The 16,530-nt window shown below is 57.0% G+C and overlaps 1 protein-coding gene across 1 annotated transcript; it reads right to left on the bottom strand.

Moving 5' to 3' along the window:
• Positions 1–3,970: 3,970 nt before the first annotated feature.
• Positions 3,971–16,204, bottom strand: FA2H (fatty acid 2-hydroxylase). The gene is made up of 7 exons (XM_065662782.1): positions 15,847–16,204; positions 9,632–9,727; positions 7,812–7,954; positions 7,581–7,687; positions 6,161–6,333; positions 5,444–5,696; positions 3,971–4,813 (listed from the first exon to the last, which is right to left on the bottom strand). Exons 1-7 carry the CDS (start codon positions 16,120–16,122, stop codon positions 4,734–4,736), a joined length of 1,128 nt encoding a protein of 375 aa, XP_065518854.1. The 5' UTR covers positions 16,123–16,204; the 3' UTR covers positions 3,971–4,733.
• Positions 16,205–16,530: the final 326 nt, after the last annotated feature.

Below are 16,530 nucleotides of genomic sequence, written 5' to 3'. Positions count from 1 at the left end.
CTCCCGGGCAGCGGAAGAGGCATTATGCAACCTGCTGTACTTCCCACACTACCCCAGTTTCCCTTTCCCAGCAGCCTTCTCGGGTGTCAGAGGAAGGGGCCAGGAGAGCTCTGTCTGCCTGTGCTGGGTTTTGCCTGCTGGAAGAAGGAACTGTCTGTGGGAACCACCTGAGGAGGAAGGGGATGAGAGAGGCTGCTCTCCCCATATTGACATTTGTTGCTATTTGGAGCACTGCAATCCCTTCTGCTGTGGCCTGGCATCCCTCCCCAGTCCTCAGTAGGGCTGCTAGACCCTGCCCCCTTCCTGGAGATTGCACCACAGCAGCAGTCCCACACTGCAGCATCCCCTTGGTGCGCTGCCAAGAAGGACAGAAAGCCAACCATGTCCTGGGCTGCATCCCCAGCAGTATGACCAGCAGGTCAAAGGAGGTGACCCTGCCCCTCTACTCTGCTCTTGTGAGACCTTACTTGGAGCACTGTGTGCAGTGCTAGTTTCTCCAGCATAAGAAGGACATTGGAGAAGAAGGACATGGAACTGTTGGAACAAGTCCAGAGGAGGCCATGAGGATGATCAGGGGTAGGAGCACCTCCTGTATGAAGACAGGCTGAGAAAGTTGGGGCTGTTTGAAGTCCCTGGAGAAGAGAAGGCTGCGTGGAGACCCCATAGCAGCCTTCCAGTATCTGAAGGGGGCCTACAAGGGTGCTGGAGAGGGACTCTTCATCAGGACTGTAATGATAGGAGAAGGGGTAGTAGATTTAAACTGAAACGGGAGAAATTCAGGTTAAATATAAAGAAGTTCTTCCCTGTAAGGGTGGTGAGGCACTGGCACAGGTTGCCCAAAGAAGTGGTGAATGCTCCATCCCTGGCAGTGTTCAATGCCAGAGTGGACAGAGCCTTGGGCAACATGGTCTAGTGTGAGGCATCCCTGTCCATAGCAGGCTGTTGGAACTAGGTGATCTTAACGTCCTTTCCAACCCAAATCTTTCTGTGATTCTATGACACGTGGTGAGGATGCAGTGATAGGGGAGGATGTTGGGTAAGCAGGGCTCTTCCCTGCTTGCCCAACACACTGTAACACCCTCAGCACCCTGCTGAGGTCCTCACAGTGGCCAGCAGGACCCTCCAGAGGACACCCATAGGATACTAGGGATGATGGTCCTTTGGGACCTTCTGCATCCCTCACCATCCCTGAAGCCTCAGGAACCCCCAGCGCCAATCAAAGGAAGCAGGCTGCAGCCACACATGCCGGAAACAGCGCTTGACCTCTTCCAGGAGCACAGGAAGCTTTGCAGTTGGGTTCGTCAGAGGCCAGGCTGTTTTTGAGAAGCTTGGGGGAGCATGTAATGCTGTTGCCTAACTTCAGAGAAGTGAGCTGTGGCTCAGCCAGCTTCTGCTTACCAGGAGCCTGGGGTCACACAAGTTTGCTGTGGTTTCCAGCTGCACGGAGCATCTCCCTAGCCATCACCATCACCCACAGCACAGATTTCGTCAGCATAGAATCATAGAATAGTTAGGGTTGGAAAGGACCCAACCCCCCTGCCATGGGCAGGGACACCTCACACTAAACCATCACACAAGGCTTCATCCAACCTGGCCTTGAACACCACCAGGGTTGGAGCACTCACAACCTCCCTGGGCAACCGATTCCAGTGTCTCACCACCCTAACAGGAAAGAATTTCCTCCTTACATCCAATCTGAACTTCCCCTGTTTAAGTTTTAACCCGTTACCCCTTGTGCTGTCACTACAGTCCCTGATGAAGAGTCCCTCCCCAGCATCCCTATAGGCCCCCTTCAGGTACTGGAAGGCTGCTGTTAGGTCCCCACGCAGCCTTCTCTTCTCCACGCTGAACAGCCCCAACTTGCTCAGCCTATCTTCATACGGGAGGCGCTCCAGTCCCCTGATCATCCTCATGGCCTCCTCTGGACTTGTTCCAACAGTTCCATGTCCTCTTTATGTTGAGGACACCAGAACTGCACACTATACTCCAGGTGAGGTCTCACAAGAGCAGAGTAGAGGGGCAGGATCACCTCTTTCGACCTGCTGGTCACGCTCCTTTTCATGCAGCCCAGGATACGGTTGGCTTTCTGGGCTGCGAGCGCACACTGCCGGCTCATGTTCATTTTCTCATTGACCAGCACCCCCAAGTCCTTCTCTGCAGGGCCGCTCTGAATCTCTTCTTTGCCCAACCTGTAGCTGTGCCTGGGATTGCTCCAACCCAGGTGTAGGACCTTGCACTTGTCATGGTTGAACTTCATAAGGTTGGCATCAGCCCACCTCACAAGCGTGTCAAGGTCCCTCTGGATGGCATCCCTTCCCTCCAGCATATCAACCGGACCACACAGCTTGGTGTCATCGGCAAACTTGCTGAGGGCGCACTCAAGCCCACTGTCCATGTCAGCGACAAAGATGTTGAATAAGACCGGTCCCAACACCGCTCCCTGAGGGACACCACTCGTTACCGGTCTCCAGCCGGACATCGAGCCATTGACCACAACTCTTTGCGTGCGGCCGTCCAGCCAGTTCTTTATCCACCGAGTGGTCCATCCATCAAATTGGTATCTCTCCAATTCAGAGAGAAGGATGTCGTGTGGGACAGTGTCAAACGCTTTGCACAAGTCCAGGTAGATTACATCAACTGCTTTACCCTTGTCCATCAATTCTGCAGCCCCATCATAGAAGGCCACCACATTGATCAGGCAGGATTTCCCCTTAGTGAAGCCATGCTGGCTGTCACCAAGCACCTTGTTGTTTTTCATGTGCCTTAGCATGCTGTCCAGGAGAATGTGCTCCACGATTTTACCAGGCACAGAGGTGAGACTCACTGCTCTGTAATTCCCCGCGTCTTCCATTTTCCCCTTCTTGAAAATGGGGGTTATATTTCCCGTTTTCCAGTCGTCGGGAACTTCACCTGGCTGCCATGATTTTTCAAATATGATGGCCAGTAGCTTAGCAACGTCATTCGCCAGCTCCTTCAGGACCCGCGGATGGATTCCATCAGGTCCCACGGACTTGTGCACGTTCAGATTTTGAAGATGGTCTGGAACCAGATCCTCTCCTGCAGTGGGCCCAAGGTCTTCATTCTCACAGTCCCTGCATCTACTTTCTAAGACCTGGGTGGTGTGGTCAGAGCCTTTGCCAGTGAAGACCAAGGCGAAGAAGTCATTCAGAACCTCAGCCTTCTCCAAATCCTGTGTAGCCAGTTCTCCCGAAAGCTTCCTCAGGGAACCTATTTTGTCCCTATTCTGTTTTTTGTTTGCTACGTACCTGTAGACTCCCTTCCTGTTATCCTTAACATCCCTGGCTAGGTTTAATTCTAACTGGGCCTTAGCCTTCCTAACCTGGTCCCTAGCTTCCCGGACAACATCCCTGTACTCTACCCAGGCCGCCTGTCCTTGCTTCCATTTTTTATAAGCCTCTTTTTTCCTTTGAATTTTCCTCAGCAGCTCCTTGTCCATCCAAGGAGGTCTCCTGGCCCTCCTGCTGCACTTCCTTCTAGTTGGGATGCAGTACTCCTGAGCTTGTAGCAGGTGATCCTTGAATATCAACCAAGAGCCTTGGGCCCCCCTCCCCTCCAGGGCTATATCCCATGGAACCTTACTAAGCAGGCTCCTGAAGAGGCCAAAGTCTGCTCTTTTGAAGTCCAGGGCAGTGAGCTTGCTACACGCTCTTCTCACTCTCCTGGGGATATCAAATTCGACCATCTCGTGATTGCTGCATCCAAGGCTGCCCTGGAGTACCACGTTCTCAACAAGCCCTTCCCTGTTGGTGAGCACAAGGTCAAGCATGGCCCCTCTCCTTGTCGGCTCCTCTATTACTTGCAGAAGGAAGTTGTCATGGGAAGATGTGAAAGGAAACCCCAAGGTACCGCAGCACCAAGGGCCATCAGCACCTGGGAGTGGATGCACCTGGGCTGGGAGAATGTGGGAGGAGGCCCAAGGGATACACTAGCCCGACCCTGTTTAAAAGGCTTTATTTTTCAAAATATACAGTTTATTTACAATTGTAGTGTCTACAGTTTCACACAGAACTTTATTCCAAAACCTGCAGTAAACATTCAGGAAAAAAACACAAAACAACACAAACCCAATCACAGGATCAGCAAAACGGCATCAGGTAGCAATTCTGCTCATTGGAGTTTGAGTTTTGAGTAGCCACTGTCTACAAAACCCATGAACTCGATAAATCTGGAAGAGAGATTTAGGTTTGCACTGTCTAGAAAAAGACAAAATACAGACATAAAGGATCCCCATGCAAAGGACTGCAGGCCAAGAAAACCCTGTGTGGGATTGGGCCAGGAGAAGGATCCAGGATATGGAAGCCTCTCGGCACAAGTTAGGTGACAAAGTTAACTGCAGCGTGTTGTATGCCCAGAGAGGGCCAGAGGGCTTGAGCAAGGTTTGGGGCAGAGGAGGGAGGGTGGCATCAGGCACTTCATGTCTCAGGCAGCAGATCTGCCCATGCATCCGTGTCCTGGAGCAGGAGAGCAGCAAGGAAGGGGCAGGAGTGAAACGGGGAACCCCACAACCTCCTCCTCCTCCCTTTTCCCTGCATCCTCACACCCTATCCCCCTTGGCAATAACACAGTGCACCACAGGGATGCTCCAGTGTGGGGCCACTGCTGTGGCACAATCCCCAGAAAGGAGGCAAGTGCCCCGCTGAGGGCTCGGAGGGAAGCCAGCCCCAGCCTGGGATGGGAAGAGCCAGCAACCAGGAGCCATATCATCAGGGCCATCAGTCCTTCTTCTCAAAGGTCTCCTCAGGGATGAGCGTCCCGAAGGGGTGATCCCAGAAGCGAGTGGTGATGCCAAAGCCTGTGGGTGGGAGAGAGAGAGCTGAGCCCACAGCACCACTGGCACCAAGATGCTGCTGGGGCAGGGCACAGCCTGCTCTACATTAACTGATGAGTGAGAGAAGGGAGGAAGGCAACACAAGGGTGAGAAGAAAGAGCAGAAGGAGCTGGCTGGGCCATTCTGCCAGCCCCATGGATGAAAGCTTATCTGGATGGGGCGTTTTCTCCTAGGAAACCGGGCAAAGGCCAAGTTGAGCAGGTGCCAGGTTGGGGAAGGTGTGGAGAGGACTCGGGGCAGCCCTGGGCCTCACCCTCTGCCTGACAACACCTCCAGGCAGGATGAGATGCTGCTCCAGGCAGGGACAGGCACCCACATCCATGTCCCTCCTCCGGCATCCCCAGGCAGCGTTGGTGCCTACCAGTGAGACGGACTGCTGCCTTCACCCCTGCGACATGCCAGCTCCCCAACCCCAACCTCAAGAAAGGTGCCCAATGGGGCTGCAACACTTCATATACCACTTCCCCAGCAGCATGGGTGGGCTTCCCCATCCCAAATACCAAACATTTCAGAGCATCAGCTACACACACGCAGGGAGGTGAGGCTGTGACAGCCCTTGCTCCCTGCCAGCACACATGGGCAACAGAGCACTACCTGATTTTTGGTGTTCAAAGTGGTGCTTGACGTGATAAGCCTTCAGACCATACAGATAGCTGCCCTTCTTCGGTGACCCATAATGGAGGTAATAGTGCATCATGTCGTAGACGACGTAGCCACAGAGCCCCCCAACAAACACTGAGAGCCCCAGCACCTCGGGCAGCAGGAGCTGCAGGACGCCATAGAAGAAGCCGATCACTAGCGAGGCTGGCACGGGAGGAAACACCAGGCGGGAGCTGTCAAAGGGAGACTGGAAGCGGAGAAAGATGATGGGGAAGGGAGCTCCTAGTTCGCCTCACATCTCCCAGCACACCCCTGCAAAGCAGGCTGGGAAAAGCAAACACCAAAGCCTCCAGAAACCCTCCCCAAAAGATGAGCCCAGCGGCGAGAGCACCCACTTGCCCTCACCAAGGTGGCAGGGCAGCCGGTGGCTTTGGATGGGAAGCCCCTGAGCTCCACAGGGACATTTTCTCCAGTGAAGCTAGAGGGAGCCCATGGCTTTTTCGGTCTTCCCGCTTGCCCTGACAGAGCTCGCAGCTTTGACTCCAGCTCCTCAGAGCCCATCTTGCAGCCCTCGCCAGTATTAAGTAAGGGCCCAGCTTGGGGCAAAGATGCCACGAGTCACACGTTGAACATGCACGGACAGGCTCCGCCTGAGCAAAGGCCACTGTTCCCATGCCCAGTGGGTGCCAGTGGAGGTGAGCTGTGACTCACCTTGTGATGCTGCCCATGCAGCAAGAAATGCAGGGTGATGAGATAGTAGTTACTAGCAGGTGGCTTCATGTGGAAGACAAAGCGATGGATGAGGTACTCTAGCAGGGACCACAGGAACATCCCCAGGAGGAAGATGAAGGGGAAGTAGTATTTGTGGACGGGGATGGAGTACTCTACACAATAAGACATGCAGTGGTTAGCAGGGCAGGTGATACACGAGTGCTCTTCTCCATCACCATCCTCTTCCTCATCAGCTTTCCCTCCCTCTCACCTCTCATCCACCTCCTGCCCCGAGCTTCACCAGGGAGCTCCTCAAACACCACTCCTAACCACATCTTCCTTTGATTCCCATTAATTAATACTTGTTATGGAAACAGTTGGCCTCTTGCTGCCACAGGGAGCTGGTGAGGGGGTTCCCTACATTCCAGATGGCAATGAGGGCTTGGGATGTGCACTTGCAGGGACAACCCTGTCTAAACAAAGCTGCTTAACCCTCCAGAACAAGGCAGGAGGGACCTTATCTGCGGAGGCAGCACTCACAACAGTTAAACAGTGCTGCGGTCCTGGGTTTTTATTATTTTTTGGGAAGAAGAATAGGTTTGTTGGGCACTTTCTGCCACAGAGCATTTTTCAGCCACCTCCTCCTTTCAAGGGTGGCTGAAAGCCCTGCATCTTTGCTGAAAGAATTCAGATCTCCCCCAGTGTGTTCAATTTTGGGGAGAAAAAAAGCCCAAAACCAAAACAAAACCACCAAACCCTTGGCAGCAAGGTGTCAAATGCCGTGAGGAGCAGGAGGTTGCCAGTGCAGCCGGTCACAGCCGGCACCGGGTGGCACCTTGCAAAAAAAACAGGGAGCCCAGCAGAAGAAAAAAGGACAACAAAGACGACAGCCTGCCCCGGCCACGCTTGTTATTCCCGGGGGAGCAGACAGTGGGAGATTCAAGGGCAGGCGCTCTGGGCAAACAAGCCCTGCACTGTGCGATGCCGACGGCGCTGAGAGCCGGGTTTGTTCGTCTGCTATGCTGGCATCCAGCAGTGGCCCAGGGTGGGTGTCAGTGGGGTTGGCACACACCACAGTGCCTGCAGGGCTTGGGTTTGGGATGGAAGGAAGGGAGGGAGGAAAGAGGGAGCAGTCTGCGTGCTCCATGGCTCTATCTATGTTCTTTGCTGAGACAGAATGGTGTAGGTGAGAGGAGGGGATGGAGGTGGGTGAGCTCAGGCTTTAAAGTAACACAGGCAGCTTTGTGCAGGGGGCATGCCGGTGGCCATAGGGACAGGGGGTCACCCGCTACTTGTGTGTGTGACTTGTACTGAGCCTGCATGGAAGGAGGGATGCAGAAAGGATGCAGAATTCTTCACCCCACCCTGGACGCAAAGTGGGAGCAGTGAGTGAGCCCAAAGACCTTGGTGCTGCTTATACCTGTCGTGAAGGTGGAGAAGAGCCTGGTGTCGCCCTGGGCAAGGGAGGTGTAGCTGACCCAGCTGAGATAGAGCACTACAGGAGTCCACACCATGAACACGACATACCTGTGGGATAGAGGGAGATACCAGAGAGAGCGTCCAATGGGGTGGAGCAAGATGTGTGTCATCACCCCCCTTCCCTCCCCATGGAGGCACTGGCCAGGGCATGGCACAGACCCCAGGGGCTCACCACGCTGTCTTGGAGAGGGACTCGAGGAAATCCGAGTGGAAGAGGCGGATGGGACGATCCACGGGCTGGTGCACCCACTCATCGTACTTCTCCCCCAGGTAGCCCACCTGCCACAGCAAGGGCTTCTGCCAGTCCACCAGGTCCTGAGGGAGCAGACACCAGTTGTACCCACACACTGCCCTGGTACTGGACACAGAGCTGTGGGATCTGGAGCTACAAACCCCATCCCATGCCCCACAGGCAGCTGCTTCTGGTTCCAAGCAGCCCAAAGCTCCCTGTAAGCACTGGCACAGGACAGACAAGCAGAGTCAGACGCACATCAGCTCCACCTACACACAAGCACAGGGCTGAGCTCACCCCCTGTGCCACTGGGTACCTGCCAGTGGTTCAAGGTGAAGGTGGCTGTACCAGACCTGGCTCAGCATCAGGTCCTGATAACATAGGCTCTCTCCCCACTGGGAGCTGCCAAGATTAGATAGTGAGCAGCAATATTCCCCCCTCACCAGCCACAACAGTGAGGTGGAGGTTGGATGTGGAGCCCATGCCCATGGCATTGCCCTGAACAAGGGCTTTTCTCCTTGTGGAGAGGACACACAGGGCAACCACAGCCATTTGAGTGCTCCAGCAGTGAGGAGTGAAGCAGAAAGGGATGGGGAGCAGGGAGACAGGATGAGAATACAAACACCAGTTATGCTCCCATGCATAACTGCATTCAGATGGCTGCAAAAGCAAGAAGGGACCTGTGCAGCTGTGCATGTCTGCATGGGACAAAAATAGAGAGGCACAACCGGCAGCACCACCTCTGCTGTTGCTCAGCATCCCCAGGCATGTCTTCTGCTGGCCTGGCCAGATAAGGTGATTTCTTGGTCCCACCCCTGCCCTGGGACAGAAACCACGCTCACCCTGCCGAGCCCCGGGCCTGGCACCTCTCCATCGTCCAGCCTGTGCCGTGCAGCGCCGGCACGGCACCAGCGCCCACGGCTGCGCCACTGGTCATTTGTCAGTGGTGGCACGGGGTGGCTCAGTTTGGAGAGCTTCATAGCAAAGGGCCGAGGTGGCCTTGGCTGTTACTGGGGCTCTGCTGCTGGCAGGGATGGATGTGATCACGCAGAAGGGGAAACAACCCCAGCTCACAGGGGTGCATGGGGTGTAGAGACCCTCCACGGGGGACGTAGAGGAAAAAACAGAGCAAAAATGAAGCTTTGGGGTAACTGATTTTAAAGGCAGTCAGCAAGTGAAAAATATGAAGATGAGGGGGAGGGTGAAAGGTGTTCTCCTGCTCAAAATAAAACCACCTTTTGCAAGATAAAGGGGCACTCACTGAGGAGCACGCAAGGCTCCTCAGCAGCCAGAGGGTGCCACGGAAGGAAGGGACATTCAAAGGCACCTTGGGGACAAATCCCTGCCTCTGTGGTGTGCTCAGATTGGAGGTAGCAGGGCAGGGAGCACTCTGGACACATGGGGATCACCTTGCCTTACACAAGCGCTTAATCAAGGGTGGAGGAAAGTGGGGAAAAGCAATAACTAAGGCAAGTAAGGTGCGGCCTGGGAGCACGTCCCGCTCGATGGGCACGGCTGCTGTCAGAGGGAGCCATCTCCTCCCACACCACCGCAGCAGGAGCCTCCCAGCACAGCCACGCCTGGGCAATAAAGCAGGGGTGATGCTGTCCGCGCTGGGAGAAAGGGCAGAAGCTGCCGGCTCCGCCGACCCCCCTCCTGGCATCCCTCCCATCCCAGGGGTCAGCAGCCAGACAGTGTCCCTGCAGGGGACAGGATAGCTGGCCTTCCCCAGGAGCAGTCTGGCAGACCCCAGCTCTCACCTTCTCCACATCCACTGTTTTACAGCGGGGATCCATCCGTGCTGGTGTCTGGGTTGCAGCACCCATTGTCTGCTCATCCACTGGCTTGGCAGGGCTCTGGAAAGGGAATGAAAACCCCGCAGTGAAGCATGGGTGGCAGACATGGCTGGGGACAGCGATGGCCATGCCAGCCAGGGTTACAGGCACAGCGAGCTCATGACTGCCTGCTAAATGAATCAGAGGGAAATATCTGATGAATTTAAGTCAGCCAGTACCTGCAGAGCAGGTTCCCAAGGGATGTGGCCACCAGCTACCATTGAACTGCCCATCAGGCATCGCACGCTCAGGTCTGTTTGGAGCCTCTCCCCAAGCCCAGTGTTCAGAGCACCTCACCATGCTGCCAGCAGGGCACCCAGTTCTGGTGCTCCGTAGGGCATCGCTGGGTTAGTGTACACCACACTGGAGATGGGCTCCCTCCTCCTCACCCCACTGCTGTCCAGCAAAAGCCTGACTTGGCATTTTGTTTCCCAAGGTTCATTTTGGAGCTGGGAAGCACGGCACAGCTGGTGGCACCACCCTGGCACCGGGCACTAGAAAGAAATGCAGCAGGAGGGAGCTCACTGCAGGGAAAAGGCGAAGTGCCATTTGCAGGGTGGTGCTGGGCCTGGCACCTTGGCCACAGGCTACACAAGGTGGGGTGGGGAGGCTTGGTTTTGGCTAGAAAAGGCGCACCGAAGCTTTGGGGATGCAGCAGGATGAGCCCAGGTTGCGGTCCTAGTGCCAAGGCTGGCCAGGAAACAGGAGAAACCTGCCTTGTGTGGAGCTTCGAAGCAAATCCATTGCCAGCCACCGGCAGCGGCCTCCTTCCCACTGCACTGCCAGCTCTGGCCCTTCTGCCGGCACAGGGCTCGGTGAGGGCACGGCATGCCTGTGCAAGCCCAGCACCGGCCATGCCCCGCAGCACCGGCCGCCTGCCGGCTCCCAGGCAGGACGTGCCGAACATGCCTTCTCTCCTGCTTTGTCACCTTGAGTTACCCATTAACCAGCAGCAGGGTACGGCGCGGCCCGGCAGCCCCGGCACACCAGTGCCCGCAGGGGCTCCCAGTTGTTCTGGGAGGAAGGGTGTTCTCCCGGCAGCCGTCATGGGTCCTCAAGGGATGCTCTCCCCACTTCTCCAAGAGGGATGCGATTTTCTGTGGGAATAAACACCCTGGCAGCCACTGGGAGCTGGGATTCAGGAGGATCAAGTGTCACCTCAATAGGGTGGACAGGACTTTACTCCCTGCCACACTGGTGGCACTGAGGCAGGGCCCCAGCGCTCCTTGCCAGTCAGGCTCCCAGTTGTGTCCTGGGCTAGCCGGATTTCAAGCCTCATTCCACTGGTACAGGAGCTGCACTACCCAGCCCTGAGGCAGCCTCTCACGCTGGGGCAGGGCAGGGCTTATTTCCAGCAAGGCTGGACTTGAGCAAGCATCAATTTTACTGGAGGCAGAGCACCAGCATGAGCTCTGGACCACCACATCTCCCTCTGCAGGGGTCCCCACTGCTATTTTTGGCTTTGCATGCTCTGTCCTTCAGGCAGACCTCCCAAAACTGAGGTGGGATGCCTTGAAATCCAGCTGAGGATGGTGAAGTTACGGCTTTTCCTCCTCCTCACTGGTCCTTCGGAAGAAAATTTGGCTTTACAGGAGAAAGAGATGGCTCGTCCTTCCCCCAGAAAATGAGACCCGGCTCTCCACCTCAATGCTTGCACTTCAGCCTTGCTGGCAGCAGGAAGGATGCTTAAGAAAGCAGGCTGGTGCAACCCCTGGGCACCTCTCCTCCCCTTCCTGGTATATCCACATGCCTCCTCCATCTCCCCTGCCCACGGACACCCAAGCACTACATCATGTCCAGAGGCTTCCCTGTCCTTCCAGGTCAAGGAGGTGGACAGGGGCTCAGACCCCTCCTCACTAGCAGCACCCAGTCTGGGCAGGTCGGGTGCCATCAGTGCAATGCCATCGCCCTGCGTGTTCCCTTGCAGCACCCTGCCTCACCTGAGTCACCTCCTCCTCCTCCTCCTCCTCCTCAGCAGGGAACCAGAAGGAAGGCTCTCCTCCTGCTCATCCCAGGGCTAGCACCGAAAGAAACAGCAGCAGTGGCGTAACGGGGTGCAAGCCATGCGTGCATGCCCTGGCTTGCTCCTCAGAGCGGCAGCGCGCTCCTTCCTTCCCGGAGCACACAGGGATCCTTCACGGACCAAGATCCACCAGCACCCAGACCAGCACTGGAGCTTCTGCCCTCCTCCTCTTCCTCATAAAAGGTGGGTTTGAAAGAGGCTGAAGGGGTTTTTGCAAGTGCCAGGCTCTGCCTGTTGCCTGTGTGTGATGCTGATGCATCAGTGTCGTCCCCAGGCAAACAGGTCCTGCCAGGAATGATGCGCAAGAACCTGATGTAACGAAGGGAAAGTTAACACCTACAAAGACCATGTTCCCACTGCCACCCCAGTGAGGTGCCGGCTCTCCTGCTGTGAGGCAACATGGCCAGACACTCAGGGCACAGCATGATGTGGTAACTGGGTGATCCTGCACCCATCTCCAAGCATCCCTCTGCCCTGCACAGTTCAGGCAGGGAGCTGATCGCTGGTCCTGTGCCAGCTGGAGAGCACTGGCTATAGAGTCCTAGCCTGTTTTGGGTTGGAAGGGACCTCAAAGCTCATCCAGTTCCAACCCCTGCCATGGGCAGGGACACCTTCCACTAGAGCAGGTTGCTCCAAGCCCCGTCCAACCTGGCCTTGAACACTGCCAGGGAGGGGGCAGCCACAGCTCCTCTGGGCAGCCTGTGCCAGGGCCTCAGCACCCTCACAGGGAAGAACTTCTGCCTCAGAGCTCATCTCAGTCTCCCCTCTGTCAGGTTAAAGGCATTCCCCCTTGTCCGGTCCCTACAAGCCCTTGTCAAAAGCCCCTCTCCAGGTTTCTTGTCAGCCCCTTTAGGTATTAAGGACTGTTACAAGGTCTGTGCTGAGCCTTCTCTCCTCCAGGCTGTTGCTGCTCCAGAGCAGAGCTCAGGATGAAGGAAAACAAACTCAGCTGTGATGTGGGCAGGTACAAAGAGGAGAGATGGTCTAGCACGAGGCCCAGTGTGCCTGGGACACAGGCAAGAGGAGAAGCTGGAAACCTCCCCCTGGCCCAAGCAGGGAGATGCTGCCTGCAGACCACTGCTCGAACAACAGCCTGGACCCAGTTTTCCACCCAAGAACCTCCAGGACCTTCACCAAGCTCATAAGCCAGCTCGATTTACTGATGTCCACACAGGAGAACCTGTGTTGGCAATGTAGGCTCAGGCACACAGCACAACGACACCCCATGAGGTACAGGGAGCCCAGGCAAGGGCCCCACCCACAGTGGCATGGTCCCAGCATCACCATCCCACCAGCAACACCGTCCCCGGGCAGTGGCTGGCAGAGCCCTGCGAGGCTGCGTCGCAGCCCATTAAACTGGGTGCAGCAGGACTATTAAAATGAGGTGGAATTTAACTTGTTCTAATGACAATAATAATAAAAAAGTCACTTCTTGTTGCAACGCCTGCGAAGAACATGCGAGCGCCTACGTCCAAGTGAGCTCAGGGTGGGATGGAGAATCAGGGCCAGCCCAACATGGGGTGATGTGGGTGAAAGAAAGGGGAGGACACCAACCCCAAGAGGCATAGGAGATTCACTGTGACTCATGGCCACGTCACACACCCCAGAGAGGCTGTGATGAAAGTCTCTCATTGCTTAAATTGGAGGAGTAATTAGATGATCCAGTTTCCCTTTGGCAAGGCTGCTAAAATCCCCTGTCTAGTTTGGGTAATTGTTGCTTCTCACTTTGATGTCCCCTATATATTCTGTTTGCATAGATAAAGAGTTTGAGGGTTAATTTGTCCTTAGCCAAATGAGGCTGGGTGATGCAGAAGAGGTACCTGCAGCTGAAGGACGGAGCCGAGCTCCCAAGAGCAGCAGGAAGAGGCACAGAGAGGCTTGCCAGCTGGATGAAGGCTGCCTCTCATCTTCCTCTTTGCCTTTCCTGCACTAATCATAGAATCCCAGACTGGTTTGTGCTGGAAACAAGGTTAAGCTCATCCAGTTCCAACCCCTGCCACGGGCAGGGACACCTTCCACTAGAGCAGGTTGTTCCAAGCCCCGTCCAACCTGGCCTTGAACACTGCCAGGGATGGGGCAGCCACAGCTTCCCTGGGCAACCTGTGCCAGGGCCTGACAGGGAAGAACTTCTTCCAATTTCCAAACATAAGCAGGCAGGGATGCTGCATGCCTGCAGGACCACAGCATGGCATGGGAATGGTGCCCTGGGACTCCTGATGGATGAGGAGAAGCACCAGCAAAGCTGTGAGAGTCCAAGCCAGACTAGGGCAATGCAACACCTCCTTCAAAGAGCTGCTTGTGGTTTGCCAGCCCAAAAGTAGCCAAAGCAAAATCCCAAGCATCAACAATGGCATCAATTCCCCTTCTCCCTCCAAAGGATTTCTGGGGGGTGGCAAGTCTGTCAGAGCAGCTCACACAAGGTGCATGCTGGATGCAGCACAGCCAGCCTCGCCATGCAGCAGGCAGCTTCTTTCCATCCCCCCCGTGTTACAACCTGGGACGGTTTATCTAGTGCCAGGTAGTGTCTGATCTCCCTGCACTCCAGTGTTATCATGCCGTGTATTTGCATAGGGACGGTGGCAATTCCCTGCGGTGTGAGAACTCGTTTGTCCGGAACCTTCCTTCGCCCCAACCCGTTGGGCTCGTCACGCCTGCGAGGAGGCGGCAGCAGCAGCAATGGGTGTCCCAACAGAGGAGGTGCCATCTCTGGGACTCAGGGAATGAGCCGGCATCGCGCTGGGGCTGAACAAAGCCCCATCTGTGGCACTGCCGCTGATCAGGGCCGAGGCTGCGCCACGGGGAGCGAGTGCAAACAACCAGCCAGAGGGACCAAGCGGTCATCGACCTTGCCAGGATGTCAGGAGGGGAAAGAACTGAACTGGGCTGGCAAAGGGGCTGGGGTGGCCCCACTGCTCGAGCGTCCTGGGGCGGCAGCACCCGGTGCCACGCTGCCTCCAGGAAGTCCACCCACCAGAAGCACACCTGCCTGGGGCACTTTCCTTTTCGCACAGGCAGTGGCTGAGCATGGGGCTGTTGTGGAGGGGTCGGTGCTGAGTCACAGCCACCCTTATCCCACACCCCGACGCTGGGGAGGTGACCGGGCTCCTCGCTGCAGTGCTGGCCACTCGCTGCCGGCAAGTCCTGGTGCCCTGCACCCCGGTCCCTGAGGGCCAGCAGTGCCAGGAAGGGTGCCCTGCCCCATCGCCCACCCCGTGCCACACAGCTCTGCTAAAACCCACATCGAGCTGTATGTCCCCATCTGCCACACTCCTCCAAAGACCCAAGCACCTCTCTGCCATGCTGGCATGCCAGGATCCACTATCAGCCCTGCCCTCCAGCATGGCCAGGGTGGAATGTGTCCATGGAGTGGGATCCTAAAGATACCAGGCTTTGGGTGCCTGGGACATGGTCACTCTCAAGCCCTGAGCTGCCTGGACCCTACATGTTTCAGGATCCTCTGCCCCAGACAGCCCAGCCCCAGTGACATTGACAGCCCCACAGATTTGCCTGGAACCAGCATGCTCCATACTCCTGGGACCTTCGCACCCCATACACCTCAGGCATGGTCCATACAGGGGTCCAGGAACCTCAAACATGCCCTGCCCGAAACACCACTCATGCTCTGAACACCCCAGAACCTCCACAGCCTGCAGCTCTGACCTGTACCTGGATGCCACATACACCCTATATGCTACATGCACCCCAAAGCTCCATGGCCAGTACACTCCAGACCCTAAATAGCTTCTGCATGTCCTGTACTGCCTTAAACCCTTGGAGCCTGGACATGGGGTCCCTTAGAGACTCTATACAGCTCAAACTGCATGCACCCTGGACGTGGGGTGCGCTACAGACTCCTGCACTGCTCAGATCCCACACAACCCGGGCAACCCTATGGGCTCTCTACACCATGGACCTGGGACACCCCCGAAGTGGAGCACCCCACGGGCTCCGTATACCCTGGACTTGGGAGACCCCAGGTCTGGGACGCCCTGTAGGCTCTGCGCATCCTGGACCTGGGACACCCTGGTCACCCAACGAGCTCTGCACACTCTGGACCCGGGACGCCCTCTGCGCTGTTAACCGCGGACCCGGGGCATTCGGCGGCCGCCAGCGGTACCTGCTCCTCGCCGGGCTCCATCTCCCCCACGTAGTACTGCTCCAGCCAGCGGCGGGCGTTGTCCGAGTGCCGGTGCGGCGGCCCGTCCAGCGCGGCGCTCACGTCGGTGCCCGCGCGGCGCCGCAGCAGCTGCTCCCCTCCCGGGTGCAGCCGCACGAACCCGCTCAGGTCGTAGAGGCGGCGGCGGCAGGACACGAGGCAGGCGCCCTGAGCGCAGAGAGCCCGCACCTCGGCGGCGCTGAAAGACCGCGGCGACGGCGACGGTGCCGCCGCCATGGCCCCGCTGCCCGGCGCTGCTCGTGCCGCTGCGCACCGCACGGACCCGCGTCCGCTGCGCCGCGCTCTGCCGGCACCTGCACACCCGCGCGCGGGCATATGCCTGCCGGCCACGCCCCTTCATAGGCCACGCCCCCCGGCTGGGTTTACCCCGGGAGGCTCCGCCCCCTTACCGGGGGCGCCGGGCGCGGAACGGGGGGCCCAGGGGTGGGTGATGGGGGGGCTGGGGCACCCCGGCGTGGGAATGAAGCAGCCGCAGGGGGGTGATGCAGGGGGAGGGCTCCAGGGGGGCACCCGAGGGAGCGCACGGGGGCACGCGTTAGGGTGGGTTATGGGGGGCACGCGTTAGGGTGGGTTATGGGGGGCACGCGTTAGGGTGGGTTATGGGGGGCACGTGTTCGGGTGGGT

The sequence above is a fragment of the Lathamus discolor genome, chromosome Z, assembly GCF_037157495.1.
Source record: "Lathamus discolor isolate bLatDis1 chromosome Z, bLatDis1.hap1, whole genome shotgun sequence".
Taxonomy (NCBI): domain Eukaryota; kingdom Metazoa; phylum Chordata; class Aves; order Psittaciformes; family Psittacidae; genus Lathamus; species Lathamus discolor.
The sequence above is the reverse complement of the archived record's forward strand: the minus strand, read 5'-3'. Positions and strand labels throughout refer to the sequence as shown.